The following is a 17,777-nucleotide window of genomic DNA, read 5'->3' on the forward strand; positions in this document are numbered from 1 at the left end:
GCGTGCCAGGTGGATCCCGGTCGGGCACATGCGGGAGTCTGTCTGACTGCCTCCCCATTTCCAGCTTCAGAAAAAAAAAATGCAAAAAAATAAAAAATAAATAAAAAACAAAGTGCAACGTGAATATCGACGCATTTATAACGAAGCGCCACCACATAGGAATAACATTACTCGGTGGGATAAGCAGTTGAAGGAAACTGGCAGTTTGGTGGAGAAACCCTGTTCTGGTAGGCCATCAGTCAGTGACGAGTCTGTACAGGCTATACAGGATAGCTACCTAAGGAGCCCTAAAAAAATCTGTGCGTGAGCCCACATCGAACTGCACTGAATAGGTATGAAACTGGGAGAGTTTTCCTTTTATTTGGTGAAATTTCGCATTTCTATCGTCTTTTGTTGCTTTCCTGTGACCGGTCAAAAGTGCACCATGACTTTACGGACACACTGTATTTGTAGCACTTCTTTCCCATAAGTAAAAAAGGAAATTGGGGGTGTTTCATGTCCTACTTTTTACAGCACCTCATAAAAGGGCTCTAGTCATTTAAGCCATATACATTTTCTAAGCGCCCATGGGTCCATAATCCTGAACAAGACTCTCCGAGGGACGAAAAGGCCGTGTTGGCCCCGAGTCTCAGGAGCGCTGGGCTGAGATAGCTGCTCGGGGCTGCTGCAAGGGGCTGGCTGCGGAGCTGGCACTGCGCACGGGAGGCCAACGCCACCCTGGGCTGCTTCTCCGCAGAGACACGCCCGGCATGTAATTATCCCGAGTGTGACATCCTCCTACCCATCGCACCTTGTTCATGCAAATTCCCTGCCACGGGAGCAGCGCTCGGCAAGGATAGAATGGCTGTGAAAACAACACGTACAGCAAATAATTTCACAACCCTCAGCATTTTCGCTGTCACTCGTCACAAAGCTCCGGTGGTGACACATCTCACACCTGCTGGGGATCTCCGGGGCTGCTGCAGCAGCACTGTGGAGCCACTCGGGTCTGGAATGCGCATGAACGTGACAAAATGTATTTGGAAGATCATCCTGGCTTTGCTGAGTGCAAAGGCTCAAATGGAGACAGTGTAGAGTGGAAGTCAGAGGGCCCGTGGGTGGACTTCAAACTGTCACCTTCTAAAACTGTACTTGAATTTCCTGTTCGTACAACGTTTTTTGGGGTTTTTTTTTCGTTTTTTTTCTGGAAGAGAGATTCAGCTTCCATCAGATTTTCCAAGATGGTCACCATCCCCACAAAGTTAACAATCATAGAAAAAAAAAGAACAACCCAGAGTTCTTTTTATTATTATTATTATTACCATGGGCTCTCTCACTAAATATTTTTAAATAGCCCCCACATCCATCTTTAGACATTGAGTTATGTATAAATTATGTCATTATCTAATCATCACCAGTTACTGTATCATGGCACAGTATGCACATACTATTAGGTTAACACTAAGGACAGGCAATGTGAATTCATGGTTCCAACTGGTTTTGATGCTCATTGATTGTTCTAATGCGATCACCTCATCGTGAGGTCATCGAAGAGCTCCTCCCAGGAATAAGAAGCCGTCTCACTTTCTTGTCTGTGATTTGGAGGAATATCATTTGGAGAGCCCTTTCAATCTTTTGAAGCCATTTGTCTACTCTTTTTGAGTTTGGGCTAAAACTAGGTTGCATAAGCATAACTCCATGTAACGTGGTTTATTTAAATACATCAAAATAGGTCTGACCTGTGGTGGCACAGTGGATCAAGCGTCAACCTGGAATGCTGAGGTTGCCGGTTCAAAACCCTGAGCTTGCCCGGTCAAGGCACATATGGGAGTTGATGCTTTCTGCTCCTCCCCCTCCCCTTCTCTCTCTCTCTGCCTCTCTTCTCTAAAATGAATAAATAAGAAACAATTAAAATAAATAAACACATCAAAATATTCTGAAAGTGACCCAGTGAGAGGAAATGCCATCACACCCCCAGGAACACCTTGTGTATCACTGTGACATGGCATGTGGTCCCTTAACCTGGGATTATATAGAAATGTTAATATTTGCTACATAGTATTTCTATTTAAAGCTTGAATACATATTCATGAGAGTTCTAGTATGTTCTTCCTGTACCTCCACAGACATGATGGCGATGGCTTTGTAAACCTTACCAGATTCTCCGGTTTATTTTTAAACCCACAGTTACAATGTGGAAGGCAAATTCAATCCTTTTTTAACAACTATTTCTTGAGAGCAGCTGATGTGATGTGTCAGGCCTGTTCCCAGCAGCTGGGGACTCGGGAGCGAAGTGACAAGTCACAGAGGACACGCATGTTAAGAAAGAAACGTTAGCCATCAACACGCCGATTCTGAACCCGCCTCAGGCTCCAGGGGCTGGCCAAGGTCACAGGGCCCGGTATCTGGAGATGGAAATTCCTGCTCCAAGCGCTGGCCGCTGCTCTCACCAAATCAGCCCCCGGGCCAGCCCCAGACTCGCGGGCGCAGGTCTAAAGCGCGTCCTTGCGCCCAACCTCGCGCGCAAACCCCTCTCTGCAACCCAGTCCCCGCGAGCCCCCCACGCTCCGCGGAGGTCCTCGCTCCACGGGCACCCGCGTCCCCGGGGTGGGTGGCTCCCGCAGTGGTCCACCCTGCAGCGCCCGGGCGTCCCGGGAACTTGGAAGCCTCGCACGCAGGCGCCTTTGAACCCCGACTGTCCCTCGCCCCCATCCTCACCGGCGTCCCTGCGCCCCGACCCTCAGCGACCCCAACCTCCCGGCGTCTCCATGCTCACGGTCCCCGTCCCGCCCGCCGTGTCCCCGTCCCCCGCGTCCCCGCGTCCCCGGCCCGCGCCCGCTGACGCCATGACGCCGCGGCGGAGGGAGGGGCGGGGCTGACCGGCCGGAGGGGCGCGAGCGGCGGGCCCCGCGGCAGCAGCGGCGGCGGCGGCGCGGCCGATGGACATGGGCACCCAGGGCGCGGGGCGCAAGCGGCTCCCCAACCGGGAGCGGCTGACCGCGGAGGACGAGGCGCTGAACCAGATCGCGCGCGAGGTGAGCCGGCGGCCCGTTATGCGGGGGCGGCGGCGCGGGCGGGGGCGCGCGCAGCTGTCACGCCGTGGTCTGTCGGTGCGTTCGCCGGGCTGGGGCGCGGGAGGTGTCGGGGGTCTCGGCAGGCGGGGCGCGCGTCCTCCGGATCGGGGACAGGCCTGCGACACTGACCCCTCCCCGCCTCCGGCTCTCTTAGGGTGCTGCCCCTTCAGCGCGCAGAGGTGGGGCGCCGCCCCTGGCGCGAGGTGGCCCCGGGCCGGAGCGTGGGGAACAGGCGCCCCGCTTTGTGGTGCCGCATCGTGGGGGTGCTGTAGGCCTGACCCTGGAGGCCCATGGACGTCCCCGGAGGCCACATGGTCCTGCCGAAACGGCCCGGTGCCTGTCAGTGAATTGTCACACACGGTGCAGCATGGGCATGGACTTGGGGTCACGGTGACTCTGGCTTCTGGGCCCAGGCTGGAAACGGGCCCAGGTCGCCCTGCGGTTTGTATCAAAGTTTCCTCGGCTGAGTTTATCCTAATGAGGTGGGCGCCGCACTTTCCGGCAATGGATGAAAGGGAGCTCCGCGTGCACTGCTGTACACGTGCCTCGTGTCCAACAAGGACCCGACCTGGAGGTTGGACGAACCGTTACATCCGAAAAGACGCCCAGCCGATGGGTAGCAGCAGCTCCCCGGGGAAAGACAGCCGTGCCTGGGGCCTCGGGTGGGCAAGGAAGCTTGAGTTTGCTGGTACGCCCTGTCATACCTTTTGAGTTGTGCACCGTGTGTGTGTGTGTGTGTGTGTCCGTGCGCGTGCACACATCACCTGTAAAGAAGACACACGCAGATGCAGCACGACCCTCGGCGGCGTCCTCTCCCCGGGGCATGTGGGCGTGCAACTGGGAGTCAGTCCACAGAGCATTGTTCTCACAACGAAAAACTTCCCCTTCTCGCGGCTGCGGCAGCTGGGGCTGGGGCTGCGGTGTCGGGTTGCACCCGGCAGCTGTTCGTGGCCTCTATTCTGTGACCAGTCCTGAGGTGTTTTTACTTTAAATTTTGCTTTGAGGGACACCCTGTGGTCCAGGTCCATAGGTAGTTGTTGAATATTGCGTGACTACAGGCTTTTGTGTTTTCTCTGCGTGAAAAGGGAAAGGGCCCTCCAGGCAAACTCCTACGCGTCCCTTCAAGCCCAGGGTAGACTTGGTCCCCTCTGAGACCTCCCATTGCCGCCCAGGCAGAGCCTGCCTGTCCCCATGGGTACTCAGCTGTTTCTTCCACACTTGCTGTGATGGTCACATGGACTTAGAGTTATTTCCACCTGTCTGGCCCCCTGTAGAAAGGTAACACCTCTCCAGGCAGCATCTTACTTTGTATCCCCAGAGCTCAACACCAAGCCAGGCACAGTGTAGCTGCTCCTCAGTGTCCGGTAGGTGTGTGAATTTTTTTTTTCAAGTACAAGGCATTTAAAGTACAGTTGGCTAAATATAGCCATTTGCTAAGCGCGGTCGCTGGAATGTAATCCCCCCCCTTCAAAGGCAGACATCTGGGTATATGTTTGATCAACACGTGTTTTCCAGGAGGCCGGAGGTGGCCGAGGATCACGGCCTCGTCTTCCCATCCGTGGTTTTGGGACAAAGGGACGAGACTAACGAGAGTTCCCAAAGTCTTCCCGGTACCTGCTGGTTTTTATAAAAAGTAGATTGACTGGAAAAGCCTTGAGTTGCTACTCCCTGGGTTGATACCCTCTGGGTCCTGTGTCAGGAAGAACAAGGGGTCCCGCCCCCTCCCCTGCCCCCAGCCGGGGTGACGTGGTTGGAGGCCACACAGTCAGACTTGGGAACAGGCGTGTGCTTTGAAACTGTACACAGCTCCATGGGTGGAGCCTTCCCAGGGAAGTGAGGTCCCTCAACATCCATTTCCCCTTTTCTAAAGGGGGACAATGAAGTGACCCCCCCTTGACGGTCAAGATTAAAGAAAGTGAGCACAGGGGGTCCTCGGGTTACAACAGTCTCAACGTACAACGCTTCAGGTTTAGGATGCTTGCTGCTGTAAAAACTTTAAAAAGCTGAGACGGGAGTGTCTCAGCCTATGGTCGTTAGCATCGTACATATGGACTATGTGGGCAAACTGGTTTGGTTGTGCCTGGTGGAGGAACACACAGTACAAGGGACGGTGTCATATATTTATGTCCTTTTTCTTTTTCTGTGGCTTAATTGTGTTTTTATGTTCTAGGTTATGATTTGACAACTGTGTTAGGATAGGTAAGTGGCTTAGGCTAGGGTGTGTTTCGACTTACACCAAAATCCGGGTTACGTCACTGTCGTAGGAATGGAACTGTGTTGTAACCCGAGGACCCCTTTACATACGTGTAGCAAGTAAGCAGGTAAATAGAGAGCCACCCCGATGCATGGTCAAACCAAGCACAGATCTGGGCGTTGCCACGGCTAGTTGGAGGGAGCAGATGCGGTATTTTATGCTTTACAACAAATTGGATTGTGCCCTGGCCAGTTGGCTCAGCGGTAGAGCGTCGGCCTAGCGTGCGGAGGACCCGGGTTTGATTCCCAGCCAGGGCACACAGGAGAAGCGCCCATTTGCTTCTCCACCCCTCCGCCGCGCTTTCCTCTCTGTCTCTCTCTTCTCCTCCTCTCTGTCTCTCTCTTCCCCTCCCGCAGCCAAGGCTCCATTGGAGCAAAGATGGCCCGGGCGCTGGGGATGGCCCTGTGGCCTCTGCCTCAGGCGCTAGAGTGGCTCTGGTCGCAACATGGCGACGCCCAGGATGGGCAGAGCATCGCCCCCTGGTGGGCAGAGCGTTGCCCCTGGTGGGCGTGCCGGGTGGATCCCGGTCGGGCGCATGCGGGAGTCTGTCTGACTGTCTCTCCCTGTTTCCAGCTTCAGAAAAATGAAAAAAAAAAATTAAAAAACAACAACAACAACAAAAAAAAACAAATTGGATTGTATTTCCCAACGGTGAACGTTAGAATCACTATTCAAATGGCAAACACACACCATCAAGTCCTTGTAAAAATTAACAGAACGGTCTTGAGTTCAGTACTTTCTTATTCGCTTGGTGATTCAGAGACTGCCTGTCATGCTACCCACATCCCTGTCCTGGGGACACAGGGAGGCAGGGATGGACCTCGGGAGGGTCTGTCCTCGGGGAGCTGGACACAGGGAGGCAGGACGGACCTCGGGAGGGTCTGTCCTCGGGGAGCTGGACACAGGGAGGCAGGGACGGACATCGGGAGGGTCTGTCCTCGGGGAGCTGGACACAGGGAGGCAGGATGGACCTCGGGGAGCTGGACACAGGGAGGCAGGATGGACCTCGGGAGGGTCTGTCCTCGGGGAGCTGGACACGGGGAGGCAGGATGGACCTCGGGAGGGTCTGTCCTCGGGGAGCTGGACACGGGGAGGCAGGATGGACCTCGGGAGGGTCTGTCCTCGGGGAGCTGGACACGGGGAGGCAGGATGGACCTCGGGAGGGTCTGTCCTCGGGGAGCTGGACACGGGGAGGCAGGACGGACCTCGGGAGGGTCTGTCCTCGGGGAGCTGGACACAGGGAGGCAGGATGGACCTCGGGGAGCTGGACACAGGGAGGCAGGATGGACCTCGGGAGGGTCTGTCCTCGGGGAGCTGGACACAGGGAGGCAGGACGGACCTCGGGAGGGTCTGTCCTCGGGGAGCTGGACACAGGGAGGCAGGATGGACCTCGGGGAGCTGGACACAGGGAGGCAGGATGGACCTCGGGAGGGTCTGTCCTCGGGGAGCTGGACACGGGGAGGCAGGATGGACTTCGGGTGGGTCTGTCCTCGGGGAGCTGGACACAGGGAGGCAGGGGTGGACCTCGGGGAGCTGGACACAGGGAGGCAGGGGTGGACCTCGGGAGGGTCTGTCCTCGGGGAGCTGGACACGGGGAGGCAAGATGGACATCGGGAGGGTCTGTCCTCGGGGAGCTGGACACAGGGAGGCAGGGGTGGACCTCGGGAGGGTCTGTCCTCGGGGAGCTGGACACAGGGAGGCAGGGGTGGACCTCGGGAGGGTCTGTCCTCGGGGAGCTGGACACGGGGAGGCAAGATGGACTTCGGGAGGGTCTGTTCTCGGGGAGCTGGACACAGGGAGGCAGGGGTGGACCTCGGGAGGGTCTGTCCTCGGGGAGCTGGACACAGGGAGGCAGGATGGACCTCGGGAGGGTCTGTCCTCGGGGAGCTGGACACAGGGAGGCAGGACGGACCTCGGGAGGGTCTGTCCTCGGGGAGCTGGACACAGGGAGGCAGGATGGACCTCGGGGAGCTGGACACAGGGAGGCAGGATGGACCTCGGGAGGGTCTGTCCTCGGGGAGCTGGACACGGGGAGGCAGGATGGACTTCGGGAGGGTCTGTCCTCGGGGAGCTGGACACAGGGAGGCAGGGGTGGACCTCGGGGAGCTGGACACAGGGAGGCAGGGGTGGACCTCGGGAGGGTCTGTCCTCGGGGAGCTGGACACGGGGAGGCAAGATGGACTTCGGGAGGGTCTGTCCTCGGGGAGCTGGACACAGGGAGGCAGGGGTGGACCTCGGGAGGGTCTGTCCTCGGGGAGCTGGACACGGGGAGGCAGGATGGACCTCGGGAGGGTCTGTCCTCGGGGAGCTGGACACGGGGAGGCAGGATGGACCTCGGGAGGGTCTGTCCTCGGGGAGCTGGACACGGGGAGGCAGGACGGACCTCGGGAGGGTCTGTCCTCGGGGAGCTGGACACAGGGAGGCAGGATGGACCTCGGGGAGCTGGACACAGGGAGGCAGGATGGACCTCGGGAGGGTCTGTCCTCGGGGAGCTGGACACAGGGAGGCAGGACGGACCTCGGGAGGGTCTGTCCTCGGGGAGCTGGACACAGGGAGGCAGGATGGACCTCGGGGAGCTGGACACAGGGAGGCAGGATGGACCTCGGGAGGGTCTGTCCTCGGGGAGCTGGACACGGGGAGGCAGGATGGACTTCGGGAGGGTCTGTCCTCGGGGAGCTGGACACAGGGAGGCAGGGGTGGACCTCGGGGAGCTGGACACAGGGAGGCAGGGGTGGACCTCGGGAGGGTCTGTCCTCGGGGAGCTGGACACGGGGAGGCAAGATGGACTTCGGGAGGGTCTGTCCTCGGGGAGCTGGACACAGGGAGGCAGGGGTGGACCTCGGGAGGGTCTGTCCTCGGGGAGCTGGACACAGGGAGGCAGGGGTGGACCTCGGGAGGGTCTGTCCTCGGGGAGCTGGACACGGGGAGGCAAGATGGACTTCGGGAGGGTCTGTTCTCGGGGAGCTGGACACAGGGAGGCAGGGTGGACCTCGGGAGGGTCTGTCCTCGGGGAGCTGGACACAGGGAGGCAGGATGGACCTCGGGAGGGTCTGTCCTCGGGGAGCTGGACACAGGGAGGCAGGATGGACCTCGGGAGGGTCTGTCCTCGGGGAGCTGGACACAGGGAGGCAGGATGGACCTCGGGGAGCTGGACACAGGGAGGCAGGATGGACCTCGGGAGGGTCTGTCCTCGGGGAGCTGGACACGGGGAGGCAGGATGGACTTCGGGAGGGTCTGTCCTCGGGGAGCTGGACACAGGGAGGCAGGGGTGGACCTCGGGGAGCTGGACACAGGGAGGCAGGGGTGGACCTCGGGAGGGTCTGTCCTCGGGGAGCTGGACACGGGGAGGCACGATGGACTTCGGGAGGGTCTGTCCTCGGGGAGCTGGACACAGGGAGGCAGGGGTGGACCTCGGGAGGGTCTGTCCTCGGGGAGCTGGACACAGGGAGGCAGGATGGACCTCGGGAGGGTCTGTCCTCGGGGAGCTGGACACAGGGAGGCAGGGGTGGACCTCGGGAGGGTCTGTCCTCGGGGAGCTGGACACAGGGAGGCAGGGGTGGACCTCGGGGAGCTGGACACAGGGAGGCAGGGGTGGACCTCGGGAGGGTCTGTCCTCGGGGAGCTGGACACAGGGAGGCAGGGGTGGACCTCGGGGAGCTGGACACAGGGAGGCAGGGGTGGACCTCGGGAGGGTCTGTCCTCGGGGAGCTGGACACAGGGAGGCAGGGGTGGACCTCGGGGAGCTGGACACAGGGAGGCAGGGGTGGACCTCGGGAGGGTCTGTCCTCGGGGAGCTGGACACAGGGAGGCAGGATGGACTCGGGAGGGTCTGTCCTCGGGGAGCTGGACACAGGGAGGCAGGGGTGGACTCGGGAGGGTCTGTCCTCGGGGAGCTGGACACAGGGAGGCAGGGGTGGACTCGGGAGGGTCTGTCCTCGGGGAGCTGGACACGGGGAGGCAGGATGGACCTCGGGAGGGTCTGTCCTCGGGGAGCTGGACACAGGGAGGCAGGGGTGGACCTCGGGGAGCTGGACACAGGGAGGCAGGGGTGGACCTCGGGAGGGTCTGTCCTCGGGGAGCTGGACACAGGGAGGCAGGATGGACTCGGGAGGGTCTGTCCTCGGGGAGCTGGACACAGGGAGGCAGGGGTGGACCTCGGGAGGGTCTGTCCTCGGGGAGCTGGACACAGGGAGGCAGGGGTGGACCTCGGGAGGGTCTGTCCTCGGGGAGCTGGACACAGGGAGGCAGGATGGACCTCGGGAGGGTCTGTCCTCGGGGAGCTGGACACAGGGAGGCAGGGGTGGACCTCGGGAGGGTCTGTCCTCGGGGAGCTGGACACAGGGAGGCAGGGGTGGACTCGGGAGGGTCTTTCCTCGGGGAGCGGGGTCAGAAAGGGCTCTGTGTTCTGGGGGGTTGGAAATGAGAGTTACCACCCACGGACGGGACTAGGAGAGGCGATCAGAGGTGGCATCCTGGAGGAAGTGGCATGGTGAGTTACTGTATTTTTTCGCTCCATAAGACACACTTTTTCCCCCCAAAAGTGGAGGGGCAAATGCCTGTGTGTCTTATGGAGTGAAAAATACGGTATTTTATTAAATATTTTAACACACCATTTGGTTCAGAATTTTTTTTTTCTTATTTTCCTCCTTAAAAACCTAGGTGTGGCTTATGGTCAGGTGCGTTTTATGGAGCAAAAAACACGGTACTCTTGAAGGACCAGAAACCCTGACGCAGACTGGCCTCCGCATTGGCTGGAGTGCGGGTTCCCCGGAGGGCTGGCGTCTCTGTCCACTCAGCCCCTGCCGCTGGCTCTGCTGGGCTGTCCTCTGTGAGTGGCCTCCTCCGCCGGGTGGCTCGCTTCTGGCAGACTGACTGCCACGTCCCCGGGGTGCCCCTGGTGAGCACCCCTGCTTGTCCTGAGCACTGGGAGCAGCTTCCTGCCGTCTCTCCTGGGCTGCTCCTGACGGAGCCCTGTGCCCAGGGGGGTTCACTCAGCGGCCCACACCGGTCCCTGTGGCCAGGGGTGGGGCTAGTCCTACGCTGTGACCACTCAAGCCCATCCTGGGACTGGGGGAGTTGACCACCCCCGAGCACTTGGGGAGGTTTGGGGCCCGAATGAAAACTAGGGAGCTCTGAAGAAAGTGGCGGGCGGGGGTGGAGGTGAGGGTGGGGGTAGGCGCGGGCCTGCCATCCAGGAATGTGTGCTGGGCGCTAAGGGGAGAATCCGGGCGGGGAAGGTCACTGGGCAGGGACACTGGAGCCAGGGTTGGCAGCGGAGACCAGCTCCCTACAAGCGGTACACTCTATTTCTGCGGTGACTTTGTGCTTTAGCGAGGGCACGTCTGTGCCAAACGGGAGTTGCCGTTTTCAGTGACTCGAGATGCGTTCGCGGGAGCAGCGTGCTTCCCACTGTCCGTCTGCGTGGCCTGCGGACCTGACGTTGTCGGACGAAGGTCCCGGAAGGCAGCGCGCTGAGAGCCGCCCCGTGGAGCACGAGCGCTGTTTCTCACAGCCCGCGGAGGGGTTTACAGAGCAGGTGCGGGTTCTCTCTCCCAGCTCGGCTCACATTCTGCTAATGCATCCTCAGAGCACCCCCAGCTCTCTCCCTCAGCGCCTGCCGCCTGGCCTCGGAGGAAAGCGATCGGGCTCTGACGACACCGGGCAGGGCGCGGTGATCCAAAGGGGGGACGCCTCTCCCGGAGCGCACGTGCGAGGTAGCCACGCCCCGTTGTGGCGGGGAGCTGCGCACCCCTCTGTGGCCACACAAGGCGTGCTCCCTTCTCCTCCCGCACCCGCAGTGCAGTGCCCCCCCCCCCGACGGCTGCCACCCCTGGTGTTCTCTGAGCACGTGACCCCGGCAGGGGAGCGGGTGCTGGCCGCCCAGACCCCCTATGGGCAGGGGTTGACTCCCGGACCTGTGAGTGCTGGCTGGCGGGGTCCACAGCCACCCCCTTCACCAGAGACAGTGGCAGGGCCCCCTGGGAGCCACTTGGTGGGGGAGGGGCACGATGCCCCAGCCCTGGGGAGCCTGTAGCTACTGACCGGGGAAGTGAGGGCTCAGACAGGCCCTCCAAGTGGAGACAGCTCTGGGTCCATGGAGGCTCCAGAGCCCCCCAGGGGACGGGGAGAGCAGGAAGGGACAAACCCAGCTGAGGTTGCCACCCCTCCACCCCACCCCACCCCCGGCCCTGCTGCTCCCCTCGCTCCCTCTGCTGGCATCCCCTTCCAAGTCCGTGCCTCGGTACCCCAACTTAGGACAGCCCCCATGCCTCGTTCTGGGGAGTCCCAGAAATACAGGACATTCTAACCCTGAGTCCCCCGTGTCCCTCATGGAGCACCGATAGGGAGACCCTGTCTCCTCTTCCCCTTGGGGACCATTCGAGGACCACGCTGGGGGCTGTGTGCACACTCCCTTCAGAACACCCCCCGGAAGGCTGACCCCATGGGGGGCCCCAGCCCGCCTTTCTCTGGCCCTCAGCAGCTCAGTCCCCCGAGATCCTGGCTGATCTCCACTGGCAGGACACACCCCCGGCCTCCTGCTGTGGTCCCTGCCGCTGCGAGAGGTGGCACGGGCCAGCGTTGACCCGAGAGTGGTCTGGTTGCTGCAGCCATTTCGCTGCCTTTGAACCACAATTCTTGTGCCGTTTTCCCCGACGAGTGTCTTCTCTGAGGCCGACCAGCGGGTGAAAACCTACTGGACGCCAAGTAGACTGTGTCAGTCAGTGTTGCCAGCAGGCTGTGACTGGGGGGCAGTGGAGAGAGGTGGGTGGGACGCTGGCCCGCACAGACACCGCTCACGGGGAGCACGGCCTGCCCTGCATCCTGGCACGCCGCCCGGGGACTCCGGGTCCCCAGCTCACCTTCCTCGGGCAGACGCACATCAGGGACGTGAAGGGCAGGCGTTCCAGGCAAAACTTGATCACCACCCAGCTAGGCTGTTGGAGGCACTGCAGACACTGCACCCGTGACCTTTGGCTGTTTCTGCAAGTCCCGACAAGATGGCCTGGTCGGAGGTGGACTCAGAAACTCAGCTGTGAGCAGTCTGGCTGGTCGCTGATGGCTGGGGCCCACTCATGGCTATTTCTGTCGGAGAGCCAGCTGTCCCGACCCTTTCCTGGGTGAACCTTTGGTGATTCACTGGATTTGTGGTTAGGGCTGTGACTTGTACGCGGATGACAGGAAGAGGCCCCACAGTGGTGTGAAAATGAGGGGACCTGGACTGTCATTGAGCCTGTCCCCCATGAGTCAGGTCAGGGTACGGGATCGGACCCAGGGTGATGGGAGCGGAGGCTGCTTCTATGGCCAACAATGTGCCGGAAACCCCCCGGAAGCCTCCCTCCTGTAATGGTCTGAGTCCCATCAGAGGAGTTGAGAATATCTCTGTTTGACTTAGAGAGACGGCCTCCCAAGGTCATCCCAGAACCGAGAGGTTCCGGCTCTCACGCAGGCCACTTCCTGGGTCAGGTTTTTTTGGCTCCATCCACGGCCCTATTCTAAGCAGTGCCCAGCAGTCAAGCCGACATGCTTCCCATCTCTGGGACTGTTGTCCCCAACTGACCTCTGAGCCATCGGGCACAACAGTCCACGGGAGAGTCCCAGACTCTGCCCTGCCCGCTCCGTCTCTCGCCGTCTCTTCTTTCTCTCCTCTTGTTGCGACGGACTTCCACCTAATTAGTCAGTGTTTTTACCCTTGTCCCACATTCTCCCCACAGCTGCAAGGTGAGCCTTTTAAAATCTGTCAGATCATTTCACTTCTCTGATTAAAATTCCCCAGTGGATTATCCTATCACTCGGTGAATGCCACGTTTGTGACGGACCTTACCAGAGACCCTGGCTGACCTGGTGATGGTCTCACATCGACAGATAATAGGCATGAGCACTACGTATAGATTTTTTTTTCTTTGTATTTTTTTGAAGTGAGAAGCAGGGAGGCAGAGAGACCAACAGGGCATGTGCCCAACAGGGATCCACCCGGCATGCCCAATAGGGGGCGATGCTCCGCCCATCTGGGGCGTCGCTCTGTTGCAACCAGAGCCATTCTAGTGCCTGAGGCAGAGGCCATAGAGCCATCCTCAGTGCCCAGGCCAACTTTGCTCCAGTGGAGCCTTGGCTGCGGGAGGGGAAGAGAGAGACAGAGAGGAAGGAGAGGGGGAGGGATGGAGAAGCAGATGGGCGCTTCTCCTGTGTGCCCTGGCCGGGAATCGAACCCAGGACTTCCACACGCCAGGCTGATGCTCTACTGCTGAGCCAACCAGCCAGGGCTTGATTTTTGAGTTTCAGACACTGCCTGCTGGCTTCCTGGTGTGTGGGGTGAGGACGTGGTATTCATGGGGCCAGCTCAGACCTTCTCCCCTCTTTTCTTTCTCATCTTCACACCATAGTTACACTGTAAGTTTAGGTAATAAAAAACCAGTCACAGGCAGAACACTAAGCTGGTGGACTGTGGGTGCTCGAGTCAAATATCCTGGGTTCAAATCCTGACTCTGCTACTTGTTTCATGACCTAGAACAAGTTACGCAACCAGTTTTGTGCCTCAGTCCCCCCTCACCCATGAGTAAGATGGGAAAAGTTAGGAGTATGCTTCTCACCGGGCGCTCATATGGAAAATGAGATGCTTGTGAATGAAACTTAACATGACAACTGACACACCATCCATGCTTGTGGCAACAGTGACATAACACCATCGCATTAACTGCAGAGCCAGGTGTCACACTCTGACACCTTTCTTTGCACGAATTTCTGCCTTCTCAGGCACCGAGCTCTTCTATCTGCATACCTGTCGTATCTAATTCTTCACAAACTTTTCCGTGGAACTGCTGACAATACAATTGTCTGTCTTTTTAAACCCAAGTTGTCTATCAGCTCCCTGTTGCTCCCTCCCGCCCTGTTCCCTCTGTCCTCTGGACCCTCCTCTGAGCCGGCTGGCTGCACTGTCATTCCCTGCGCGCTGTTCCGAAGATTCCCTTTGCCACCCTCTCTCTCTCTCGCTCTCATTGGATGTTTGGTTGCTGGATTCTTATCTTGTCTCCTTCCTTGGATGACGATCTCATTTTTGCTAGAATGCATCCTTCTGAGAGAGAATGCCTTCCCTAAATGGTTGCATATCTGAAAATGTCTTCTCCTCCCCGCCCAGGTGATGGACTGTTTGGCTGCATATAGAGTTCTGGGTTAAAAACAGTTTTCCAAAAAGTAACGGAGATGTCTGGGTCGTCTTTGAAGTGGTTTCAGGCGTGCGCTGTTAACTGAAGAACGCCACGTGTGGAAAATGAAGCCGGCATGCTCTCCCGGATTGCCTGTGTTGGCATAACCCTCAGCAGAGCACAGGAATGGAGTGGGGGGGGGGTAGATATCTCAAGTGTAACTTTTCACACCCTTGATGGTTGAGGCATGTGACTGTGTTGCCTACTCAATGAAATAAACTAATAAACATCAGAAAAATCGAAATTTAAAACTAGCATTTTCTATCTTAATTTTAAGGCACTGTTTCCATTTTATTGTAGCTTCCAGAGCTGCTCTGAAATTTTTGCTGCTTTGTATAGTTTTAGCACCTTGTGTAAAAGGTGCTTTTTGACTCTGGATGCTTTTAGGATCTTCTCTTGATCCTCCATGATCTGGGTTTGGTTTGGTTTTGTTTTTTGGTTTTGTTGGGGTTTTTTAAAATTTTATATTTTATTCATTTTTAGAGAGAGAGAGAAGAAAGGGGAGAGGAGCAGGAAGCATCAACTCCCCTGTGTACCTTGACCAGGGAAGCCTGGGTTTTTGCACCAGCGACCTCAGCGTCGCAGGTTAATTCTTTATCCACTGCGCCACCACAGGTCAGGCTGGCTTTGCTGTTTTTGTTGTTGTTGCTGTTTTTTAAAATATGTATCGGGTTCATCTGATATGGAAGCATGTCATCTAACATTATGGGAAATTTTCCCCGTTTCCCCCTCCCTACTATTTTTCTTTCTTTCTTTCTTTTTCAGAAATGCCACTTGTTGAGAATAACTTCCTTTTCACCCTCATTCACACGCGCTTGTCTCCTGCTGACACTTGATGGGAGACTGCTCGGCTTTATCCGCCACTCCATCCACCGAACTCCTCCGTCCTGAACTTTCTTCCTACGTTTACTGTTGTCATCCTTTCTTCCTTGTTCTACAGCATCCTTTCCCGGTTCCTTAATGCAGTGCCTCATTCTGAGAACGCTCTTTTTCTTTTCCTTTTGATTTTTTCCTTCCCGCTCCTTGTGTTGCGCTAGGGTCTGTCCCTTGTTGTCTATTGTCCATTTGGGTCTCTGCCTTCCAGCCTGGAGCCTGTCCCCGGGGTGTGGTGGTGCTTGGCCCTCCGTTCAGATGTGAGAAGGCGGCACTGGAAACCTCTGAGAAGAACGATTTGAGCAAAGTCCTGGAGTAGGGGAGGTGCCATGAGATCGTGACCAAGGCCACCAGCGGGGTTGCGGTGGCTCAGCTGAAGCGTTGGCACCGGGCTGTTAACGTTGTTGCTTGGGGCAGGGGCACGCGGCTTGGATCTGAACCTGGGTCCCTGTCTTCAAGACCAGCGCCCTTGACCCCTGTGCCAGTGCGGAAGGGACCGCCGCTCAGTGCTCACGAGCCGAACTCCCCTAACTCGGTGCCGATGGATAGAGAGTTTTGTGCCTGAGTAAAGGGGTGGTGGGGATGCAGGAGAGAGCTGAGGCGTCATCGGAGCCCCCGCCCAGGGAAGCAGAATCCCTCTCTAACGTCTGAGCGGCACAAACAAGGGGTCCGGTCATCTTGATACGTTTCTGCTGAGAGTGGAGTTACGACGTCAGATTCGGTGTGTGAACGGAGGGAGCTGTAAAAACAAGCCTTTCCTGGCTTTGGGCGGTCAAGGGTGATTCACTTATTTGCTTGGTAAACTCTCTGAGAACTGAGACAGGCTTTCCACAAAGCAGATAGGTGCCGCCGGGAGAGTTCAGGTCAGCAGAATGGGGTACCGCCCTGGCAGTGGGCGGAGGCCGGGCTCAGCGGGGGTGCAGGAGCCAGAACCGGGCGGGACTCTGGAGCGGGTCACCTCACGCTGTCTCCAGCACATCTCGGCTTGCGGGAGTAACGGGGAAAAATCACACGTGAAGATCCCGGGAGAGTTCGTGTGTTTGTCATGCTTCCCTCACCTCCATCACGTGGGCGCATCCGTCTCTCTGCCCTTGTCCTCGCTTTGTTATTTTTCTCTCCACCTTCTTTTACTGCATCCCGCAGGCGTGCGGACCCCCCAGGTCGACCCTCAGAGACGGAATTTCATGTTGACTGAACACCTGGAGTGACACCATCTTGAACGTGCTGAGAGACTGCGTTTAATTGCCCGGATACTTTTAAAGCCACCCGCAGCCGGGATGGTCGGACTTCCTGAGGGGACAGAAACGCCGTCCCTGCGCCCGGTGTTGGGGTGGCCACTAGCCCTGAGTGCGGCCGGTCAGTTGGTCTAGCACCTAAAACAGGGCTAGGGCAGCTGGGGAACTGCATTTTAAATTTCACTTCACTCCACTTCGTTTACCTGTAAATGGCCACAGCATGGAAGAGAGCACAGCTTCAGAGCAATGGTCCATTCTTTGTTGGATATGTTGTAACAGAGGCACAGCCTGTAACGCAGAACTGTCACTCTGGGCCGGGCACAGGAGAGGGGTGACATGGTGGTACAGGTGTGGCCATCAGAGCTGACCAGCACGGGAACCCGTGTAGTTTGTGAAAAAAACTTAGCCTTTTCAACTCGGGTGACCACAGTCACGTTAACACCTTCGAATCTGCTCTCCTTTGTCTGTAAGGCAGGACTGTCCCTTGGGCAGGGGATGGGGGTCACAGACCAGGAGCGCAGAGCAGGCTGCCTGGAAGCTGGCAGGTGCCACCTGGGTGCAGGCTCTGCTTCTGGTGGCTGTGATCTCTCTGGAGGAAGGCTGCAGTGTGGGGTCAGGATGTGCGCCAGGGACGGACGGGGGTGACTTCATCATCCGATGAGGGCTGAGAGAAGAGAAAAGAGAGACAGCTGAAGTCAACTGATTTTTTCTAAAGAAGGTAGCATATGGAGGGAGGGAAGGAGGAGGAAAAAAAGAAAGAAAGAAAGAGAGAGAGAAAAAGAGAGGAAGGAAGGAAGGAAGGAAGGAAGGAAGGAAGGAAGGAAGGAAGGAAGGAAGGAAGGAAGGAAGGAAGGGAGAAAGGGGAAAAGAAAAAAAAAGAGAAAGAAGGAGAAGAGAGGGAGGGAGGGAGGGAGGGAGAGAGGGAGGGAGGAAGGAAGTCTGGAGGAAAGATGTGAGACAAGGACAGGAAAGACCAGACACTTGCCTCCAGGTAAATGGACTCCAGGTAGAGCCCCAAGGGCTGCCGCTGAGTAGCATGCGTGCCTTTGCTGTCAGCACCTGTGGACGGGTTCTTACCTGGCACTGAGCCCTGGGGAGAGGACCCTCTGTTTCCAACGGAATGTTGGCTTCTTGGTCTTGCATCTAAGACTGCGTCCGATCT

At 57.8% G+C, this 17,777-nt stretch overlaps 1 protein-coding gene across 39 annotated transcripts in view; it reads left to right on the plus strand.

Moving 5' to 3' along the window:
• The first annotated feature begins 2,858 nt into the window (after nt 1-2,858).
• The window catches only part of LRRFIP1 (LRR binding FLII interacting protein 1), a 141,564-nt gene continuing 126,645 nt past the window's right edge, over nt 2,859-17,777 (plus strand). For all 39 annotated transcript variants that reach the window (XM_066346200.1, XM_066346204.1, XM_066346206.1 and 36 more), the window contains exon 1: nt 2,859-3,014. In XM_066346200.1, coding sequence (XP_066202297.1) covers nt 2,919-3,014 — 96 coding nt within the window. In that variant the 5' untranslated portion in view covers nt 2,859-2,918. The remainder of the gene's footprint in view (nt 3,015-17,777) is intronic.

Source organism: Saccopteryx leptura, chromosome 7 (assembly GCF_036850995.1).
Source record: "Saccopteryx leptura isolate mSacLep1 chromosome 7, mSacLep1_pri_phased_curated, whole genome shotgun sequence".
Lineage (NCBI taxonomy): Eukaryota > Metazoa > Chordata > Mammalia > Chiroptera > Emballonuridae > Saccopteryx > Saccopteryx leptura.